This window comes from Alosa sapidissima, chromosome 16 (assembly GCF_018492685.1).
Source record: "Alosa sapidissima isolate fAloSap1 chromosome 16, fAloSap1.pri, whole genome shotgun sequence".
Taxonomy (NCBI): domain Eukaryota; kingdom Metazoa; phylum Chordata; class Actinopteri; order Clupeiformes; family Clupeidae; genus Alosa; species Alosa sapidissima.
Genome location: NC_055972.1, coordinates 4,514,186 through 4,536,685, shown reverse-complemented (window position 1 = coordinate 4,536,685; position 22,500 = coordinate 4,514,186). Strand labels below are relative to the sequence as shown.

The window sequence follows — 22,500 nt, the reverse complement described above, 5'->3', positions numbered from 1 at the left end:
GCTTATAGAGGGCATTTTGAGCCTTACATGTTAGCTAGTGAGGACAAAACACTGTCCATAATGAACTAGCAGGAGAAAAATGCCCCTCACACTAGTAAACTAGTGGAATTTGAATAAATACACAAACGGCTGGCATTTTGTGCAACTAGTTAACTAGTGGGACGTAACATTGGCCACTAGTTAACTAGTGCGCAATGTCACACTTGCATGCAAATGAAGAAGGCGGAACAAGGATTTTGATTGGTCCATTTAGGACTCAGAAACCTAGAAAATATGGCTGACTTCGTCCAGGCTGTTCAAAGAGCAAACTTTTATAAACTAAGATCGTTTGAGCATAAAAATATGTTTTGATAACATGTCTAGTGACAAAGTTATGGTGTATTGCTGTAATCTTCGTTCAGTTAATGTGTACAATCTTTAGTTTTTCAGTTATTAGTCTGAAAATCGCGGTAATCGAGGCATTTGTATATGGTTGCCTGGCAACAAAACGTTTCAGTAACATGAACATTGATGATAGCATTGCTGATGTGGCACGACTAGCTCTAGCTAAAGTGATTAAGCAGCAGGAGAGCATGTGGGAGACCAGGGTTCAATTCATTAGAAGAGCATGAAGTTTTTCTCATGATCTTTGAGCTTTTAATTACTTTGGAAACCATGTGAAGTTAATGTGTACAATCTTTTGTTTTTCAGTTATTAATCAGAAAAGCGCGACTGAATGGATGCATTTATGTCTGTGGTTGCCTAGCAACAATAAACAAAGAATAATATTAAAATCGATCCCTTGAATCTTTGCCGTTTCAGGCACTTGTTAACTAGTGAGCTGCTTCACTGCCACACATGCAAACTAGTGAGACTTCAATTGTTCCACTAGTTAACTAGTGGACAAAAACGGTCAGCTTGTTTCTCTTTTTAGGTGTAACTAGTTAACTAGTGAACAAAATATACATGCCACTAGTTAACTAGTAAGGCCCACAACACCCTCACTAGTAAACTAGTGGGTATTTTCGCCTTTACATGTTAACAAGTGACCATTTTGGCATCTCACTAGTTAACTAGTGGGGCTGAAATGGCCTTCACTAGTTAACTAGTGGGCATTTTGGGGCACACTAGTAAACTAGTGACACTTTTTGCACCTCACTAGTTAACTAGTCAAATGGAAATTGCCATCACTAGTTCACTAGTGGGTGTTTTGGTGCACACTAGTAAACTAGTGACACTTTTTAGACCTCACTAGTTAACTAGTGGGCATTTGTGTCTTCACTAGTTAACTAGTGAGCAGTTCTGCCTTCACTAGTTTACATGTAAGTGTCACACTGAAGCCACTAGTTTACTAGCTAGAGTTCCTTTGGCCAGCATGTTAACTTGTGTGCCACATGCAAATGATGTGGGTGGGATTTCGTGAAATTCTGCACTGTGATTGGTTGTCATGTTCTATTTGGACATAGGGAGCCAATAGAAAGCCTCAATTTCCAGAATTCTCCGCCTCCTAATTTGAATTCTGCGCCACTAGTTGACTAGTGTGAATTTTGTCTTGAACTAGTTTACTAGTATACATTTATGACCTCACTAGTTAACTAGTTTGGACAAAGGATGCATCAACTAGTTAACTAGTGAGCCTACTGCCATCACCTAGCTAGCTAGTAAGCCATTTATGGTTCACTAGTTAACTAGTGACATTGACCTACTGCAACTATAGTTAACTAGTGAGATGTTTTGCCTTCACTAGTAAACATGTGCACATGTTTGCCTGTCACTAGTTAACTAGTGAGACCCAAAAGCCTTCAACTAGCTGACTGGTATGCATTTTGGCCTTTACTAGTTAACTAGTAGACATTTCTGGCTCTCACTAGTTAACTAGTGAAGCTAAAATGTGTTCACTAGTTAACTAGTGGGCATTTATGCTGTCACTAGTTAACTAGTATGCACAAACATGGCTCACTAGTTAACTAGTTAACAAAAAATGGCTTGCATGTTGGCCTGATATCAAGATATCAGAATAAATGCTCAAGCGGCTGGCCAAATTACATAGAAGTTAACAAGTGTGTACCTTACTAGTTGACTAGTAATATATAGTAGTCTTTAAACTAGTTAACTAGTGCACATTGCAATGTCCACTAGTTAACTAGTGAACATGCAGAGCATTACTAGTTAACTAGTAAGATATGAAACATATGAACTAGTTAAAGGGACACCAGGCAACGTTTTCGTGTTAATTAATCATCTTCGTAAGTCGGTATATGGTTAAATGACTCATTACAGGGCGAATGAAGGCTCTCTCGCCCGCCCCTACTGCCTGTAGGAAGAATATCCCACTTGCAAGTTCGGTGTATCCTACCCGCCGACCGAAGCAGGATCAGTTTACAGCACAGAGGCAGGCTAACAAAACGCTAGAGATTGTTGCAAACGTGTGTATAATGGCAGAGCTGGCGAAGAAGCAGCGAAAACCCTTGACGGAAGACGCAAAGAAAAGGAAAAGAGCTTCAGACCGAGCGAGGGGGAGTTTCGTAGAGAAAAAGCATCAGGCTTGCCTGGTGTCCCTTTAACTAGAGAGAATTTGGGCCTTACTAGTTAACTAGTGGGCATTTTGGCTGTCACTAGTTAACTAGTTCACACAGAAATGGCTCACTAGTTAACTAGTGGGCAGAAATGGCTTGCATGTACATGACAATTGTGCCTGATATCAAGATATCTGAATAAATGCTCAATCGGCTTGCCATACACACGCACACACACACACAGTGCCTACATGATCTACGTTTATCGGGATACATGCTACGAGAAAGTACACACACACACACACCCGCATACACACACACACACACCCGCATACACACACACACAGTGCCTACATCACCTACCCCTATCTGGATACATGCTACGAGAATCTACACACACACACACACACACAGTGCCTACATTACAGTATCTACCTTTGCCTGGACACATGCTGTAAAAAGCCACACACACTCTACCACTCTCACAGCGGTTTTTGTGTTTGCGTCTGTCTCAAGCTGTGTGTGTGTGTGTGTGCGTGTGTGTGTGTGCGTGTGTGTGTGTGCGTGTGTGTGTTTGTGTGTCTGTGCACACTGTAGAGTCATGGACATGCAGCTGTGTAGACGGATGAAAAGCAATCAAAGAGAAGGCTTTATTCTCTCAGCCCTACATACACACACACACACACACACATACAGCTTGACCAGCATGTTCCTTACAAAGAAAAGCAGGCTGCACCTGCCAGCAGTGGTCAAACCTGTGCCAAGCACGCACACACACACACAGAAACACACACACACACACACACACTCTTTCTTATCCTGGTGCTTGTGTGTGTGCAGTCACCCTCTCAAATGGGACATAGATGAACGAGACAAAAAGAGGCTTCTTTATGCAAGTGCTGTGCTCCACTCGTGTGTGTGTGCGTGTGTGTGTGCGTGTGTGTGTGAGACCAAGTCACCACCCAAGATGAGATCTTTGGACAGACCACACACATCTGTACGCGTCCATGTGTGTGTGTGTGTGTGTGTGCGTGTGTGTGTATGTGTGAGAGTGAAGGAGAGAGAGAAAGAGATAAGCATCTGCCATTCTTCAAAGTAGCAGTGATTAGAGATATCATGCCTTGAGTGAGTATGTAATCCTCACGCTTCATAAGTGTCCTCTACCTTCACGCTTAGAAGAACTGTGTGTGTGTGTGTGTGTGTGTGTCTGTCTATACACTCACAATGGACTTTATCATAAGAGCTGATCAGATGACTGAAGAGGGTTTAGTATGACTGTATAGTGTGTGTGTATGTGTGTGTGTGACTGAATAGTGTAGACAAACAACTAACTTACAAACACATAGAACATCTAAGGATACAGCGAAAAGACTTGTCGTGACTGACAGTTTGGACACGGTTATTTGGCCTTGTTTACTGAACTGTTACGACTTAGAAGCAGCTACATTAAAACGACATCAGCCAGTGGGAATATAGTCTAATTTGGTCTTTTACTTCAAAGCTCTTTCAGAAGCAGGCATGCAAAGATTGTCCAACCCAAGTTGATAAACTTATTGCGCCTTTCAAATCTGCCACTTCAGTCACATGTCTGCCAGTGCAGTGACGTCTGTTTCATTTGTTAATTCTTTGATCAGATTTCATTTGAAGCCCATTGATGCATATGCGAGAACAGTTTCGACTCGTCTCAGATGTAGCTTTAACTTTGACCCCCACATCCACATCTTAGCCCAAATCTTTTTCTCTTACTGTGTCTGTGTGTGTTTGTGTTTGTGTGTGTGTCCCAAATCTCATCCATGTGTCCATGGCCTTCTCTAAGAAATCACACAACATTCTGATCTGAATAAGCTTGTTCCTAGCTGACATCTGAAACTGGTTAGCCTATGCTGTATAGAGACTCATATTTGATCGCCTGCAGCCAAGGCTGTACACACACACACACACACACACACACACACAAGTGGAGCAAACTGTTTACTAGTGTTTTTAAAACATGTTAAAACATCCAAGTAGGCCTCAATCAGTGCATCATTTCTGAAGTAGGCTTCTGCAAAGAAAACTCTAGATAAATCAGAGAAAAATACACCAGCATTTGATAAAGTATGATGTGTGTGAATCTATTCTTTTTTGGAAACGATCATTTTACACGACTTGACTTCCTTGACCTTAGCAATGCCTTGACTTGCTTGACTTTAGCAATGCCTTGACTTGCTTGACTTTAGCAATGCCTTGACTTGCTTGACTTATAGTGAGGTCTCGGCTTGAGGGTTAAGACTTGAGACTTGCTTGTGATGTGCACATGTTTGACTTACTATAGGGAGTATACATAAACACATACATTACATTACATTACATTTGGCTGACGCTTTTTTAACCAAAGCGACTAACAACATGATAAACAGTAAGTTTTAGAACAATTCTCACAATTTTAGGACAGTTTAAAAATCATTAGAGTACAGTAAGAATAAGTGCGTCGGTGAGTGCTGTTTTTACCAGTTACTTGTCAGTTTAAAACGGCTGGTGAGTGCTAGGATCAGTAAGACTTGTTGTAAGTGTTGCTATGAGAGTAGATGTTCTCTAAAGAGCTGGGTCTTCAGGAGTTTTTTGAAAGTGGAGAAGGATGTCCCTGCCCTTGTAGGAACTGGCAGTGTGTTCCACCAACGAGGAACAACAGATGAGAAAAGTTTGGATTGGCTTGAGCGTACCGGTGGTAGAGCTAGACGTCTTTCGTCAGAGGAGCGCAGCGGTCTGGAGGTAGTGTAAGTCTGTATGAGGGCATTCAAGTAGGTGGGAGCAGAACCGGAGACTACTTTGTAGGCAAGCGTTAGAGACTTGAATTTGATGCGGGCCGCCATAGGTAGCCAGTGTAGCTGGATGAGCAGCGGGGTAACATGTGCCCTTTTGGGTTGGTTGTAGACCAGGCGCGCCGCCGCGTTCTGGATCATCTGAAGTGGTTTCACTGCGCAACCACTTACATAGAGCGTGTATATGACATATCGTATAGAGCGTGTATATATGCACACATGACATATCGTATAGAGTGTGTATATATATGCACACATGACATAGCTTATAGAGTGTGTATATATGCACACATGACATAGCTTATAGGGCGTGTATATATGCACACATGACATATCGTATAGGGCGTGTATATATGCACACATGACATATCGTATAGAGCGTGTAATAGAGCGTGAAGATCGTATATAGAGCGTGTATATATGCACACATGACATATCGTATAGAGCGTGTAATAGAGCGTGTATATGTGCACACAACACAAGTCCCCTGGAAAGACATAGAGACATAGTGGGGTGCGATGATTTGACATGTAGCACCTATGTAAACATAAATGTGAATTATAGTAGCTTAACCATAAGCAAACTGAAGTAACATAATCTGAGCTAAGCCTGTTATGTCTTTGAGAGAAATATCTTGTTTTAGCAGTCGGTGTTCAAATGATTTGTTTATAGTTTATGACAAGTTATATTTGCTTCAAACAGAAACTCATGCAACCACAATTTTGCATATTTGACATCTCTTGCTCGCTCACACACACACACACACACACACGCTCACACACACATACACACACACAGACACACACACACATACACACACACACACACATACACACACACTCTCACACACACACACACACACACATACACACACACACACACTCTCTCACACACACACACCAGCTCTATATTAAAACTCTCTAACTTGACAACTTCTGCTAAAACTAGAATCTGGAATCAGAAGTGAGTGAAAGGATGAGATTGAGTGTACATGGTTTTGTGTTATGTGTGTGTGTGTGTGTGTGTGTGTGTTGCAGCGTTCCAGAGTGGTCTAATCTAAATAAACACTCCGCAGCTTTACGCTCCCAAACTGCGACTGCTGCGGGAATGTCGTGACATTCCGAGTTTGGAATGCTCTGCAGAAAAGTGCCACTGGCGGGAAGTGAAAGTGTTTCTGTGTGTGTGTGTGTATGAGTGGGATTGGAGCCACCAAAACGCTGAATCCCCCTCCTGTTTGTTAGCATTTCAGCTGAGATGAGAATATAATAAATATTAAAACTGAGGTCACACACAAGAACATGTTCAAACACACACACACACACACACACACTCACTGTTTAGAAAAAGTCTATGAGAGAAAATAAACAGCCCCCTCTGCTGCGTCATGGATCACAGTTTTGTCCCCCTGCATCACCATGGTAACACACAGGACCGGCTCACTTCTTCCACTCTGTCATGGTATTAACCCTACACCCCCCCCCCCCCTCCCTCCCACACACACACACACATTTCAACATCTCACTCACAGACACATACACATTTAAGCATTTCACTCTTTCTCTCTCGGAGACACAAACACACATACACACACACAAGCATAGGTAGACTACACTATTTGAATAACATATTTCAATCTTTCACACACACATTCAAATAAACAGCATGTTGATGTTTTCCATGTTCTACTCTAAAGTGTACTGTGTGTGTGTGTGTGTCCACTCTGTAGGTGCTGAAGAAGATCTCTGGCTACATCCAGGAACAGAATGAGAAGATCTACGCCCCCCGTGGCCTTCTCATTACAGACCCCGTTGAGAGAGGCATGAGAGTGGTATCCTTTTGAGAAAGCTACACCGCTAGGCTGAACACTAAGCTAAACCGCTAGGCTGAGAGAGGCATGAGAGTGGTATCCTTTTGAGAAAGCTACACCGCTAGGCTGAATGCTAAAGCTCAACTGCTAGGCTGAGAGAGGCATGAGAGTGGTATCCTTTTGAGAAAGCTACACCGCTAGGCTGAATGCTAAAGCTCATCTGCTAGGCTGAGAGAGGCATGAGTGGTTTCCTTTTGAGAAAGCTACATTGCTAGGCTGAATGCTGAGCTAAACCTCTAGTCTGAGAGAGGCATGAGAAGGAAAGCTACACTGCTACACAAAATGCTAATGCTACACCACATCTAAATGCTAAATCTTCAAGTGTCAATGCTAAAGCCTAAACTGCTAGTTTGTGTGTTAAAGCTAAACCACTAGGCTGAATGTTAAAGCTACAACACTAGGTTGAGAGAGGCATGAGAGCGGTGTCCTTCTGAAAAAGCTGCTAGGATGAATGCTAATGCTACACTCCTAGGCTGAAAACTAAAGCTACATGGTTATGGTTGAAAGCTAAAGCTACACCAAAGATTCTGTAGTTAACTAAGATGAATCATAAGACGATTCACCAATGGAATGAAATAGTTCCGGACTCCTAAATAGGCGTGTCAAAACATAAACTTTTCTCTGAATAAGCAATAATAACATATTTAATTTTGTATACTATTTTTGTCTTTATTTGTTTCGTTGGAAAATACAATTTCAATGTCGTAATGTTATCGTAACACCCCCAATTATCACCACTTTTGTTCAGAAATTCTAAAACAACGATGTTTTTTAACACTTCAAAATAACATTTACTAAATGAACCATACATTTTCCAGTAGCCATAGTTGTGTAGATTTGAACAAAATCTGGTTTGGTTCTTAACGGGAGCATTTACTGCCTGAAATATCCGATTTTGTTTACCACGCTCGGAGTTATAGTGCTGGCCTGATGGGTCGCCTATTTACACCGTTTCAACGGCACATGGACGGTTAGACCGAGAATTCTCGTCGTGAAATTAAAATTCCACTGGAGCTCCAAGCGGTTGTGTACACACAGCCTTACAACACTGTTTACAGCTCCTCGAGTCACGGTAAAATGTCATTTTTGGTACATAGCTAATTTAGATACACCTATGTTGTGCGTGGTTGCGTTTCTATAGGAGTCCGCTGTCTTGGTTTGTATAGAAATAGATATTAAGTGACACATACACGCAAGACGGTGGAAATACGGGACCGGTGGAAATAGGGGGAGTTACGATAGGGAGACATGTGGCTTGTAGAAAATGGGTTCAATTCATTTCTCCCATAGGAATACATAGACACTGGACCTCCCGCTAGACTCCTAAATGGGCGTGACAGCTTCGAACCCCACGTCACAACGTGGCGGAATTTACCCTCTTATGAATCGTCTCGCTTTATCAACCGTCTCTGGCTACACTGGCAGGCTGAATGCTAAAGCTAAATGGTTATGGTTGAAAGCTAAAGCTACATGGTTATGGTTGAAAGCTAAAGCTACACTGCTAGGTTGAATGCTAAAGGTACATGGTTATGGTTGAAAGCAAAAGCTACACTGCTAGGCTGAATGCTAAAGTTACATGGTTATGGTTGAAAGCTAAAGCTACATTGCTAGGCGGAATGCTAAAGCTACATGGTTATGATTGAAAGCTAAAGCTAAATTGCTAGGCTGGATGCTTTGCTACATGGTTATGGTTGAAAACTAAAGCTACATTGCTAGGCTGAATGCTAAAGCTACACTGCTAGGCTGAATGCTAAAGCTACATGGTTATGGTTGAAAGGGGAGCATACCTATGTTCCCCAGGTCCTATGTTCCCTGGGTCCTATGTTCCCTGCTTTGTATGGGACCGGGGAAACATAGGTATGACCCCGTTGAAAGCTAAAGCTAAACTGCTAGGCTGAATGCTAAAGCTACACTGCTAGGCTGAATGCTAAAGCTACATGGTTATGGTTGAAAGCTAAAGCTAAACTGCTAGGCTGAATGCTAAAGTTACATGGTTATGGTTGAAAGCTAAAGCTACATTGCTAGGCGGAATGCTAAAGCTACATGGTTATGATTGAAAGCTATAGAATGGTTATAGCTGAATGATAAAGCCACACCACTACTTCGGCTTGTCTGAATACAAGAGCTACAGTATGTGAGAACAGGAATAAACCTGTGTGTGTGTTTGAGATTGTAATTAAACCTGTGTGTGTCTGTGTGTTTGAGATTGTGATTAAACCTGTGTGTGTGTTTGAGATTGTGATGGTATGCAGTGTGTGTACGATTGTTATGGTGCGTGTGTTTGTGAGATTGGGCTGGTTTTTGTGTGTGTGAGATTGCGCTGGTCTTTGTATGTGTGTGTGTGTGTTTCCTTGACCACCGGGCTCAGATTGAGATCTGTGTGTTTGAGGACCGTTGTTCCAGCGGGAGCTCGAGCAGCTGCAGTGGCAGTGGCAGTCCTGCAGGGGGCAGCGTGCGGTGACTGGAGGAGCAGCGCCGGGGCGTCGGCTACGGGGGGGCGGGGCCAGCCAGCATCCGCATGCTGAAGCACGAGAGCACACGATTCTGAACACCACACACACACACACACCATTCTGAACACACACACACACATGATTCTGAACACCACACACACATACCATTCTGACCACACACACACACACACACACACATGATTCTGAACACCACACACACACCATTCTGAACACTACACACACACACATGAGAAACACCTCATCACATCTAACAAATAGACACACCTCATATGACACCCTGACACGCACACACACATCTCTGTGACTACTGTAGTGCTCTTCTGTGTTCCAGGGCCCCATATTTCACCTGTCCATACGCATCCTGGTGCTGCTGACATTAACTTCTCAACACACACACACAAACACTGTACAGTGCGGTGTGTGTGTGTGTGTGTGTTTGTTGCCGTAAAACTTTGTGATCACATGAAGCAGTCAACACTGTGTGTTGACTAGATTCTGTGTTTGACACAAGAGTGTGTGTTCATCTGAGAGTGTGTTGTCTGTGTTTACATACGACTGTGTATGTGTGTTTACATACGCTGTGATGCGAGACAGTATCCTACCCTGGACTGTGATATTTATACTGTATTCAGACTGATGTCGCATGTAAAGGTCTGTTAGTGAGTGTGTGAGCCGATAAAATATGTCTTGAATCTGAGTGGCCTGTGGGGTAAAGGCACAACATACTGCCAACAGTTTGTCTAGGCCAGGTATGTATGTGTGTGTGTGTGTGTGTGTGTGTGTGTATAAATGCATGTGAATGTGCTTGTCTATGGTCAGTTGGAGGATGACCAGAAAGTCACTCGGTATTATACAAAAGCTATATTTATTTGATTATGTGTGTGTATGTGTCCTTGGGGAGGGGCAAAGGCCGAGACTGAAGTGCAGTGAAGTTTTTTGAAGTCTGGCAAACACACACACACACATACAAACACATAAACATACACACACACAAACAGAAAGAGAGCTTTAGAATGCTCAGAGGGATGCAAGCTCCATGGCAACTCTTTGTAAGGACCGTTTACATGCCAGACTTTTCTAAATCTGATATCTTTCCTAAATATGTATTCTACGCTCTATTTATCTATTTATACAAATGTATTTTAAACTATTTATTTATGTAATCTCTTTATATCTTAAATATGCTGCCTGTATCTGCTTAGGTGGAAGGGATGTCATGTCTTCCTGTGTGTGTGTGTGTGTGTGTGGGTGAGGTGCAGCCTCCTTAGATTGCATGGGATTCTGACACTGAAACCACACACACACACACGTCTGATATCATTATGTGTTCACTGAAATCTTCAGATAATCTTCCTCTCTGAGGTCATTTCCTGTTCTCTGAGGTCATTTCCTGTTCTAGCGTCATTGTGGTGCTGCAGAGATGAAAAGTAAAGATGGACTGAAACAGTGACAGAGTGGCATTGTTCTCATTTCACACACACACACACACACACACATTCCGAGTATACCCAACCTCTGTGATTGTTATCTGGCATGGATAAGCAGAGTCATTGAGATGATACAAGTATGTCTAAGAAAAAAGAAGAGAGTGTATCAGACAGGGAGTGTGTGTGTGTGTGTAAGTGTGTGTGTGTGTGTGTTATTCAGTGCTGCCATGTGTGGGTACTTTAGGAATAAACACAGACAAACGACATAGAACTGGCCAACACATCAAATGCAATACTTTATACCTCATTTTACATAATTACACACACACACGCAAACACACACACACACACACACAAATACAAATCACACATTATAACAAGAGAAGAAAAGATTTAATGTTTTATTTTACATCTGTGTAATGCGACTGTTTGTGTGTGTGTGTGTGTGTTTGTGACCTATCCAGTAATTTATGCTGGTTTGAAACTTTGAAACTGTTTGTTCAGACTCTCCAAAACATCAAGCAGTCTGCCCGTCTACATAGAGATGCCAGACTTGGAGAAGCATGTCTCTACAGTGATGCTGGACTCTGGGGATGTGTCCGTTTCTATAGCGACGCTGGGCTCTGGGGATGTGTCCGTTTCTATAGCGACGCTGGGCTCTGGGTGTGTGTCCGTTTCTATAGCGACGCTGGGCTCTGGGTGTGTGTCCGTGTCCGTAGTCACACTGGACTCTGGCGGAGTCTGGTTCTTCCACCTGTGAGGGAGCGGAACTCTGCAGAACTACACAGGACATAGAACCCAACAGGAACCAGGCGAAGAACACAATGCCGTCCTCAATCTCAATAACACACTCAGCTTCTCTCTCTAAATGTACAATGCACACATACCACATGGCTTTCTTTCTCATAACAGCTCACACCAACCACAGGGAGAACAACTATAATAGTGTTTGACTGTGTGTGTGTGTGTGTGTGTGTGTGTGAGAGAGAGACAGGGTAAGGGGTGTTCACTACTTTGGGTTTTTATGTAATGAAGGATTTTGAGGGCCTGCTCTGTCACAATGCATGCTGTGTGTGTGTGTGTGTGTATGTGTGTGTGTGTGTGTGAAAGAGAGAGAGGGAACTTGAACTAAGGACAAGGCAGAGAGAGAAGAGAGGGAAGGAGAGAAAGAGGAGGAAGAGAAAGTCTGACGGAGGAGTGGAGAGGAGGAAGAGGAGGTCTGATGGAGTGGAGAGGAGGAAGTCTGACGGAGGAGTGGAGAGGAGGAAGAGAAAGTCTGACAGAGGAGTGTATCTCAGGTCATCTGGGATGAGAGAAGTAGGGAGAGCAGCAGAAGGATCCGTTCCACACCAACACACACCCCGCCGCCTCCGTCACCGCCTCCGCTCGACTGACCCCCCCCGAAATACGCCACCTGGGCTGGAGACACAGGAAGCACTTCAGTCTGGAGTTCCGTTAGGGAGGAAGTCAGTTAGTAAGGAAATACGTAAGGAAGTTAGTAAGGAATCAGTAAGTACGCTAATAAGGAAGTTAGTAAGGAAGTTAGTAAGGAATCAATAAGTACGCTATTAAGGAAGTTAGTTAGGAAGTTAGTAAGGAATCAATAAGTACGCTATTAAGGAAGTTAGTAAGGAATCAGTAAGTATGTTAGTAAGGAAGTTAGTAAGGAATCAATAAGTACGCTAATAAGGAAGTTAGTTAGGAATCAGTAAGTACGCTAATAAGGAAGTTAGTTAGGAATCAGTAAGGAATAAGTATGTTAATAGGGAAGATAGTCAGCAAGTACAGTGTTAATGACACAATGAAGGTCCTATGAATGATATGAAGGTCCTATGAATCCTGAAGTTAACGCAAGAGCTGCAGCTGTGAATTAGCTGAAATACTGTAAATCATTAAATACGACTGAGGCTCAGGAGTGTGGACTTATATCCTTGTAAAGACTGCGTGTGTATGTGTGTGCGTGTATCCATGTGTGCTTCTGTTCAATCTCTATAAAACCTGCTTGTGTGTGTGTGTGTGTGGATCCGTGTGTGCTTCTGTTCAATCTCTATAAAACCTGCTTGTGTGTGTGTGTGTGTGTGTGTATCCATGTGTGCTTCTGTTCAATCTCTGTAAAACCTGCTTGTGTGTGTGTGTGTGTCATATAAAATCTGCTTGTATAGTCATCTGTATCCTGCTCATCTAATAGTGTCAACATTTACACACACACACACACACACACACTGGCACATGACAGATGTGCACGTACCCACACATGCCGTGCCCTCATCGTTGGGCTCGTATCCGTGGTTACACCTCTTGTTGGCGCGACACTTGAAGCTTCCGTAGGTGTTGGTGCAGACTGGACGCTCAGGAGGACACACTGAGGGGAACTGGAAACACTCATCTTCATCTACACACACACACACACACACACACATATAAAACGTATATATGTACTATACACATAGACTGAGGAGAACTGGACACACTCATTTTCATCTATACACACACACGCGCGTGCACATATGCACTCACACACACATACATACACACACACACACACACACACACACACACACACACACACACACACACACACACGAGATATGTATAAATATGCACAAGCACACACACATCCACTTACCTGTGCAGCGGCCATGTTCGTTCACCGCAAAGCCGTGTCCACACTGCAAACAGAGTAAAGGCGATATTACTGTGTGTGTATGTGCGTGTTTTAGTGTGTGTGTGTGTTTTAGTTTGTATTTGTGTTTTAGTGTGTGTGTGTGTTTTAGTTTGTATTTGTGTTTTAGTGTGTGTGTGTGTGTGTTTTAGAGTGTGCGTGTGCGTGTCCGTGTGTGTGTGTGTATGTGTGTGTGTTTTAGTGTGTGCATGTGTTTTAGTGTGTGTGCATGTTTTAGGGAGTGTGTATGTGTGTGTGTGTGTGTGTGCATGTGTTTTAGTGTGTGTGTGTGTGTGTGTGTGTGTGCATGTGTTTTAGTGTGTGTGTGTGTATGTGTTTTAGTGTGTGTGTGTGAGACCTCCATCTCCGGGGCGGTGGTGGGCTCGTGCTGGTCTTTTGGGTAGAGAACCTCCAGCACTGTGTTCATGTCACTGCGGTCCAGAGGTTTGGCCATGGAGCGCCCATCTGGCCAGAACACCTCCACACTCGTCGCCAAGTCTTTACCTGTGCGCACACACACACACACACGCACACACACACACACACACACGCACGCATACATGCACGCACACATGCACACACACACACACATATCCACACACACACACACACACACACATGCAAGCACGGACACACACATACACACACACACACACACACACACACATATCCACACACACACACATACACACCCGCATACATGCATGCACACACACACACACACACACACACACATCCACACACACACACATACACGCACGCGCATACATGCATGCACACACACACACACACACACACACACATATATACATATACATAATATACATCAACACACACACAAAATATATGCAGAGTTCAACACACAGAGGGATGTACACTTATATGATTATGGCTTCCACACACAGTTGCGTTCCGTCAACGCATGCCAGTGGGTGTTCCCGACGGTAGCTCTGCAAATGACTTGAAGTATAACCGTAATTTGATTGGCGGGTGCCTTCTGTTGGTGTCCATCGGTGCAGCAAAAGTTGAACTTCTCGACAGGAGCAACGCAACGGACCCACAATTCAGTTCGGCAACGGATGACGTAAGACCACGTAAAGTGGACGGGATGCATCTCCAGCACTGCAACGCACGCAGCTGTGTGTGGGAGCCGTTACACACACACACACACACACACAGATGTGGAGATTGAGCTGCATTATGTAGATTTAGTTTCTCATAGACTCCTCTTGTCTCCACTCCCATCAGTGAGCTTTTCATTCATATTTTGGAACCTGCATACTGTAGATGTGTTTGGAACCTGCATACTGTAGATGTGTTGTTTCTGTGGCTCAGATCTGTGGCTTGTTTATGTGAGGTTTTGATTCGTATTTTGTGGCTCAGATCTGTGGCTTCTTTATGTGAGGTTTTGCTTTGTATTTTGTGGCTTGTAGGGGGTCAGCAAATACCCCTTAATTATTCTCTTGAATCTCTCACCCTCCACCATGGCGGTAAGCAGTGTTGTAATTCCACTACTTTTTCCAAATTAGGTTTATTGAGTATGTGACTGTTCAGTACTGTTCATATTGTTACGACCCTAGTGGGTCTCTTTTGTGCTCTGTCTCTCCCTCTCTCTGTGGCAGGTGACTAGGGCCCAGGTGTACCCAGGTGTACCCAGTTGTGTGAGATCCCCCTTGATTGGTGTGGGGATAAGAAGCCTGCTCTCCCCATGCTGGGGGCTCTCTTCTCCTCTTCCGACGTTGGCTTTTGTTTTCCGTTTCGCTGTACATACCCCTAGACACTGACTGGCACTACATTCTTATTTTACACTTCATTATACTGACTTTCTTAATCTTCGCTACAATATTCTTTAATAAATATACTTTATTTACTTATTATCTGCGTGTGGCCTCCCCTCTATGTTTCATGCTTGAGCCGGCATGTAACAATATTGACATTTTAAAAGCAGACTTAAAAGTAACTCAAAAGTTACTTTCTCTAGTAACTAATTACTTTTGATATACAGTAAGGTAATTCAATTAATTTTGAAAGAAGTAACGAGTAACTGTAACTAATTACTAATTTCCAGTAACTTGCCCAACACTGGCGGTAAGTATTCTCCCGAACCTGGGGTGTCTGGAGAATTGCCTAATTGTAAGTAGCGTAGTGGTTAAGGAGCTGGGCTAGCATGCAGTAGTAGCGTAGTGGTTAAGGAGCTGGGCTAGCATGCAGTAGTAGCGTAGTGGCTAATGAGCTGGGCTAGCATGCAGTAGTAGCGTAGTGGCTAATGAGCTGGGCTAGCATGCAGTAGTAGCATAGTGGCTAAGGAGCTGGGCTAGCATGCAGTAGTAGAGTAGTGGCTAAGGAGCTGGGCTATTATGCAGTAGTAGCGTAGTGGCTAAGGAGCTGGGCTAGCATGCAGTAGTAGTGTAGTGGTTAAGGAGCTGGGCTAGCATGCAGTAGAGGATAAGGAGCTGGGCTATTATGCAGTAGTAGCGTAGTGGCTAGGGAGCTGGGCTAGCATGCAGTAGTAGTGTAGTGGATAAGGAGCTGGACTAGCATGCAGTAGTAGTGTAGTGGTTAGGGAGCTGGGCTAGCATGTAGTAGTAGTGTAGTGGCTAAGGAGCTGGGCTAGCATGCAGTAGTCTGAAAAGTTGTGGGTTCAATTCCCGGCTTGGGGCAAACCCATACCTGCCAACACTCCTGTTTTTCCCGGGTTTCTCCTGTATTTCAAGGTCATCTCCCGGCACCCTCCCATTTTGTTATTTCTCCCGGGAAACTCCCGGAATTGGCATGACCATCAAACTTCATTTTAAAATCACAGATCCATTAATTTTTCTGTTAGTCTGAGATTTCCCAGGTTGGCAAATTGGGTATATATACTGTATACATATCTCTCTCTCTCTCTCTCTCTCTCTCTCTCTCTCTCTGTGTTCCCCCTCCTTACTGTGTGTAAAGGTGTGTGTGTCTAGTTGTCTCTCTCTTTCTCTCTCTCTGTTCCCCCTCCTTACTGTGTGTAAAGGTGTGTGTGTCTAGTTGTCTCTCTCTCTCTCTCACTCTCTCTCTCTCTCTCTCTCTGTGTTCCCCCTCCTTACTGTGTGTAAAGGTGTGTGTGTCTAGTTGTGTGTGTGACTGTAATATTAGCTCTTCTTTCAACCTACTGGAGTGGAAGGGGCCCCGTAGAGACTTTAATTAAATGGTGACATTTCTAAAGTAAACAGATCCGTTTGTGTGTGTGCAGTGTGTGCATGTGTATATGTGTGTGTGAGTGTGTGTGTGTGTGTGTGTGTGCGCATGTGTGGTATGTGTGTGTGTGTGTGTCTGTGTGTGTGTGTCATACCCAGTCCAAAGTGTGCTACAGGCTCCATCTCACACAGGTATCCTGAGCCTCCGTCGATGATGCGTGTGTGTGGGCCACTCCTCTTGGTGTAGACAACCACCTTCGCCCCACGAGCAAACGCCCCGAAACGTGTCCGCGGAATCACGCGCAGCCAGCGGTTAGATGAGCCCTGAACACACGCACGCACACACACACACACACACACACACACACACGCATGCACGCACACAGACAGACACACACAGACATACACACACAAACACACACAGAGATGATGAGGGGAAAGCAATAAGCAATAGTGAGCAGTCTGTGGTGGTGCATTCTATCCACAACCCCCTCATAGTCCTGCATCTGCTCCAGAACTTGTACAGACAGACACACACACACACACACACACACACACACACACACAAAGGCCGTATCTGAAGTGGGGTGGAAGTGTAGGACATCCCTGCTGTTTTCACAGCCTCATGTGTTAAGTATTTATTTGGGTGGATGTGTTGTCTGAGTAAAAGTTGGTGACGGACTTGCAGGCGCACACACACAGATACAGTACACACACACAAACTCACACACAAACACACACACACACACACACAGGCAGGAACACCAGCGCTCCGAGTCAGCTGGTATTTTGACATTTGAAAACTTTTTTTTAAATGTCAAATACATCAGTTATCCACTATAAAAAACAAACAAATTGGAAAAACCCATTTGATTGGGAAGTGGTCTGAGCATAATGACACCTAGTTTAAAAGCAATTATGTGAGTAGCTCATCACTGACACACACACACACACACACACACACACACACACACACACACACACACACACACACTCACCTGAATGACTCTGTAGACTGATAGAGGCTGAGCTGCACTTTCTCCATGAGACACAATCAGGTCTAAACGGCCATCTCCGTCAAAGTCCGTCACAACAGCTCCTGCCACACACACACACACACACACACACACACACACAGGGTGAACAAAGGGTTATTTTCTCTAAATGATTGTGGGAGGTTAGTGTTCAACTGGTGAAATGGACTGCTTTAGCCCCCTGTGTTTTTAAATGGGCTTTTAAATGAAGGGCTCTGAAAACAGGAGAAAAGCACAGATCACACAGAGTCCTGCCGCCCCCATGTGGTCAAGACAGTCAACTGCACTCTCCCTCAGACTATCTCCCTCCAGATGATGGGCTCTATCTTGCACTTGGCGCATATTGGAATTTTCCCTCCACAGCACCCACGGTTCAGCGAAAAGAGGGGGCGTGTTCCAGCGCAAACGTTCCCTGTTGATATTTTGCAGTTTCAGAAAGCAATTCCGCCACAGACCAGGACAAAGGTCGTCTATTCAGATGCTATTTTAAGAGCGCAGGCTTCGCCATAATGTAGCGTGTGCACAACATGCATACACTTTGCTTCTCTCATTTACTCGGAAGCAGTTCGCATTTTTGCAAACCATACATAATTATAAGCAGTGTTGAAAAGAAACGGGGCTTCAGAATGCTCAGTGTTGGGGAGTAACGGAATACATGTACCGGCGTTAGGTATTCAGAATACAAATGATGAGTAACTGTATTCCGATACAGTTACAAGTTAAATAGTTGGTATTTAGAATACAGTTACATTGTTGAAATCAATGGATTACATGACGATACTTCTCTGTTTCATAAGTTTATTCACTCTCTAATTAAATTAAGGCAACTCCATTTCCCAGAAGCTCCTGAAAGCAATCTATGATGAAATTGTTTCCATGTTTAAATCCAAGCCCCGCTGTCTTGCACTAGCCTCAAAACGCAGTCAGCGCGCATTATGGACGCGTCATCGGAGACCCTGAAATGACTGTTTGCACAGCAAATTAGGAGTAAAGTAAGTGGAGGTAACTCCTGTTCCTCACTGATCGCGGTTCCTCATGTCTGTTCAAAGGATATTTTCCCAAGTATTAATAGCTCAGGCTACTTTGGCCAATCGGTTACACAGTTTGCTAATCAATAGTAGCTAATCAATAGCAGCTGTGGCCCACTGGTTAGCACTCTGGACTTGTAACCGGAGGGTTGCCGGTTAGAGCCCCGACCAGTGGGCCGCGGCTGAAGTGCCCTTGAGCAAGGCACCTAACCCCTCACTGCTCCCTGAGCGCCGCTGTAGCAGGCAGCTCACTGCGCCGGGATTAGTGTGTGCTTCACCTCACTGTGTGTTCACTGTGTGCTGTTTGTGTTTCACTAATTCACCGATTGGGTTAAATGCAGAGACCAAATTTCCCTCACGGGATCAAAAAAGTATATATACTTATACTTAATAAACAAAGCCTAGTCTACGTGTTGATTTAGACCTACAATTAAACCAATAAAATAGGCACTGCATTCTAAGTTTTTTATTCTAACTTAAAGAAGCCCTATGCAAGTCTGGTTATTCCTTCGCTGTTTCTGGGTTTTCACCTGATTTTGGCTTGCATTTTTCTCAACATAGCTCCCCTTGCAGCTTCGGTAGTAAGTGACTGCTACGCTAAACCCCCACTAGCTAGCGAGCTAGCCATCAAGAAACCAAGCTAAACACATACAGGGCTCACAATAAAACGGTCGAGCAAACACATTGTTCAAGAGACTATCAAACCACATTACAAAAACGAAGTTCACCCAAGGGTAGGCTACTTACAATTTCAGCAGCAACAAAGCCAAGTCGGAGTCCGTTTTGCAGTCTTCTTAGAAACTACAATCTTACTACATTTTCGAGGCCTTCCGCCGAGTCACATCCGGATTTCTTCGGTCCGACCTGCATAATTAAGGTAGCTTTATGGATTTTTTTTTTTTCTAATTAGATCTACATTTACGTTTTAAAATGAATTATATGGTGCAGCCTCTGAAGAATTATTCTTGTGAGCAGGGGCGCCTTAATACCACCTGAGGCCCCTGAGCTATATGTTTTTAAGCCCCCCCCCCAAATCAAATATTAATTATAATTAAATGATACCCGGGCCGCGATCTGACCCGCCTATTTAGCCTATACATATACACCTATACACTTTTGGTTAATACCTTAACATGCAGTGTAGCCTATCATTATTGAGCCTAAGTAAAACCTTTACATAAACAGGAACAGAAAGCCCTCCTTAATCACGTCAGCCTACCCATGACATTGCTTATCAAAAAGGCCCACTGCACGAAAACAAGAGTTGAACTTTTACAACTGGCTGGCTAAGTTAAGAGATGGCTATACATATGGACGTTTCAAGCTTTTCAAAAGTGCATGTGTTTGTCGTGTCAGGGGTTTTCCCAGGAGGCTTTTTGAAATTCTGTCCACTTAACACCATTTTAACGCAGCTTGGGAGGGACAGAAATACTTTTATTATTATTGATTATCATTATTATTATTAGGAGGCCCCTCATTGGTCGAGGCCCCTGGGCTGAAGCCCAGGTAAGCCCCTGCATTAAGGCGCCAGTGCTTGCGAGTAACATATTTTAACGTGCGGTTTTTGATTGTCATTACGCAATCACGTTCATTTTGAGAGCACTGATATACACTAGCACTAGAAAAGTGTTTACATTTACAGGTCATTTGCGTTCCACCTGTCATATGCGCCCCTCACTTGTACTGGGTTGATGCCACCGAAAAATCTCACAGGCACACCTTAATTATAATTTCTGGCTACGCCCTTAAAGTAGCCTATTTATTTTGTTTGTTTTAATTAGCCTAGTCGCCTGCTGTAGTTTTAGTGGTCACCTTGCTATTTTAAAGTTGTATCAGGTAGCTTAGTTGACTTTACATTCTCCTATGTGGGCACTTCAGCCATTTGGAACAGAAGAACACACCAGAATAGGCCTGTTTAGTAGGCCTAAGCAGGATTTGATGGCCGCCTTCCTGGGGTCATCCCCATGTTCCCCGGGTCCTATGTTCCCCGCTCGGGGTTAGGGTTAGGGTTAGGATTATGGTTATGGTTAGGGTTTTAAAAAAGGGTCCTATGTTCCCCGGTCCCATACAAAGCGGGGAACATAGGACCCGGGGAACATAGGACCCGGGGGAACATAGGACCCGGGGAACATAGGTACACTCCCACATTCCTACACTTATAAAATGCAATTCAATGCGGAAGTAATCTAAGTATTCGGAATAACGGAATACGTTACAGATGACATTTTTGGGCATGTATTCTGTATTCTGTAACGGAATACGTTTTGAAAGTAACCCTCCCAACACTGATTATAAGGAGAAATATTAGGCCTACCAAACGAGGGAAATCATTGTGGTGTCTATGCATATGCCATGTATCTGGCGTACACAGTTTCGCAAATGATTTTGCCTAAGTCTAATTGTAGTATTGACGGATCAAACTAACCTGTTTGACCAATAGTGGCAAGACACATAAGTATATAAGGACACCTGACAAAGTAGGTTGTCCGTCAAGAACCAGGAAACAAAATTCTGAAGACTGCAAAATCATCTTTACTATCATGTAAGTTAACTAAAGACCTTACTGTTCAACTTACCAGTTAAGTTGCGCTGGCTCATATTTTTTTCTATTGCACAGTGAGATGGAGTACGTCTTAGGACAAAGAATTAGACGTGGGAGGGAGAGGATCTACCGGCCTAGACATACCTATCTCTCCCTCAGTGAGGTGGAATGTAGGCGTAAGCTACGCCTGACCCATCAGGCTGTGACAGATGTCTGCCATCTCCTGGCAGATGAGCTAGGGACCGATGCACTCTGTCCCTATGCCCTCCCAGTTGCAGTGAAAGTTACAGCGGCACTGTATTTCTATGCGTCTGGGTCGTTCCAGCCCCCCCTTTATTTTGTCAAAAAGAAAAATCAACAGCAAGCTGTTCGTAACTGAATAACAAAAACGGAAAATGAAAAGTTAAAAAAAAGATGTAAACAGAAGTAATTATTTTTCCCTCTTATAGGCGCGCGACGCGCACTACGGCGGGATTGGTACATCTAGTGAGGGTCCGGGAGTGGCAATGCACGATGTACTCCTGGTGGAGCGGGTGGGGGGAGGAGGAGGGGGCACAGCAGGAAGAGGAAAGGGCACAACAGGAGGAGGAGGAAGGGGCACAGCAGGAAGAGGAAAGGGCACAACAGGAGGAGGAGGAGGAAGGGGCACAGCAGGAAGAGGAAAGGGCACAACAGGAGGAGGAGGAAGGGGCACAACAGGAGGAGGAGGAGGAAGGGGCACAACAGGAGGAGGAGGAGGAAGGGGCACAACAGGAGGAGGAGGAGGAAGGGGCACAACAGGAGGAGGAAGGGGCACAACAGGAGGAGGAGGAGGAAGGGGCACAGCAGGAGGAGGAGGAGGAAGGGGCACAACAGGAGGAGGAGGAGGAAGGGGCACAACAGGAGGAGGAAGGGGCACAACAGGAGGAGGAGGAGGAAGGGGCACAGCAGGAGGAGGAAGGGGCACAACAGGAGGAGGAGGAGGAAGGGGCACAACAGGAGGAGGAACGGCTGCAACAGGAGGAGG

General features: G+C 44.2%; 2 protein-coding genes across 2 annotated transcripts in view; one reads left to right on the top strand and one right to left on the bottom strand.

Moving 5' to 3' along the window:
* golga7bb (golgin A7 family, member Bb) overlaps nucleotides 1-9,785 on the top strand; it is a 24,773-nt gene extending 14,988 nt beyond the window's left edge. Inside the window, exons 4-5 of the mRNA XM_042066655.1 lie at nucleotides 7,023-7,124; nucleotides 9,532-9,785. Coding sequence (XP_041922589.1) covers nucleotides 7,023-7,124; nucleotides 9,532-9,624 — 195 coding nt within the window. The 3' untranslated portion in view covers nucleotides 9,625-9,785. The remainder of the gene's footprint in view (nucleotides 1-7,022; nucleotides 7,125-9,531) is intronic.
* Nucleotides 9,786-11,485: 1,700 nt separating this feature from the next.
* The window catches only part of crtac1b (cartilage acidic protein 1b), a 74,939-nt gene continuing 63,924 nt past the window's right edge, over nucleotides 11,486-22,500 (bottom strand). Inside the window, exons 11-16 of the mRNA XM_042066154.1 lie at nucleotides 17,889-17,989; nucleotides 17,046-17,214; nucleotides 14,085-14,230; nucleotides 13,691-13,733; nucleotides 13,313-13,456; nucleotides 11,486-12,483 (exon numbers count right to left, since the gene is read on the bottom strand). Coding sequence (XP_041922088.1) covers nucleotides 12,359-12,483; nucleotides 13,313-13,456; nucleotides 13,691-13,733; nucleotides 14,085-14,230; nucleotides 17,046-17,214; nucleotides 17,889-17,989 — 728 coding nt within the window. The 3' untranslated portion in view covers nucleotides 11,486-12,358. The remainder of the gene's footprint in view (nucleotides 12,484-13,312; nucleotides 13,457-13,690; nucleotides 13,734-14,084; nucleotides 14,231-17,045; nucleotides 17,215-17,888; nucleotides 17,990-22,500) is intronic.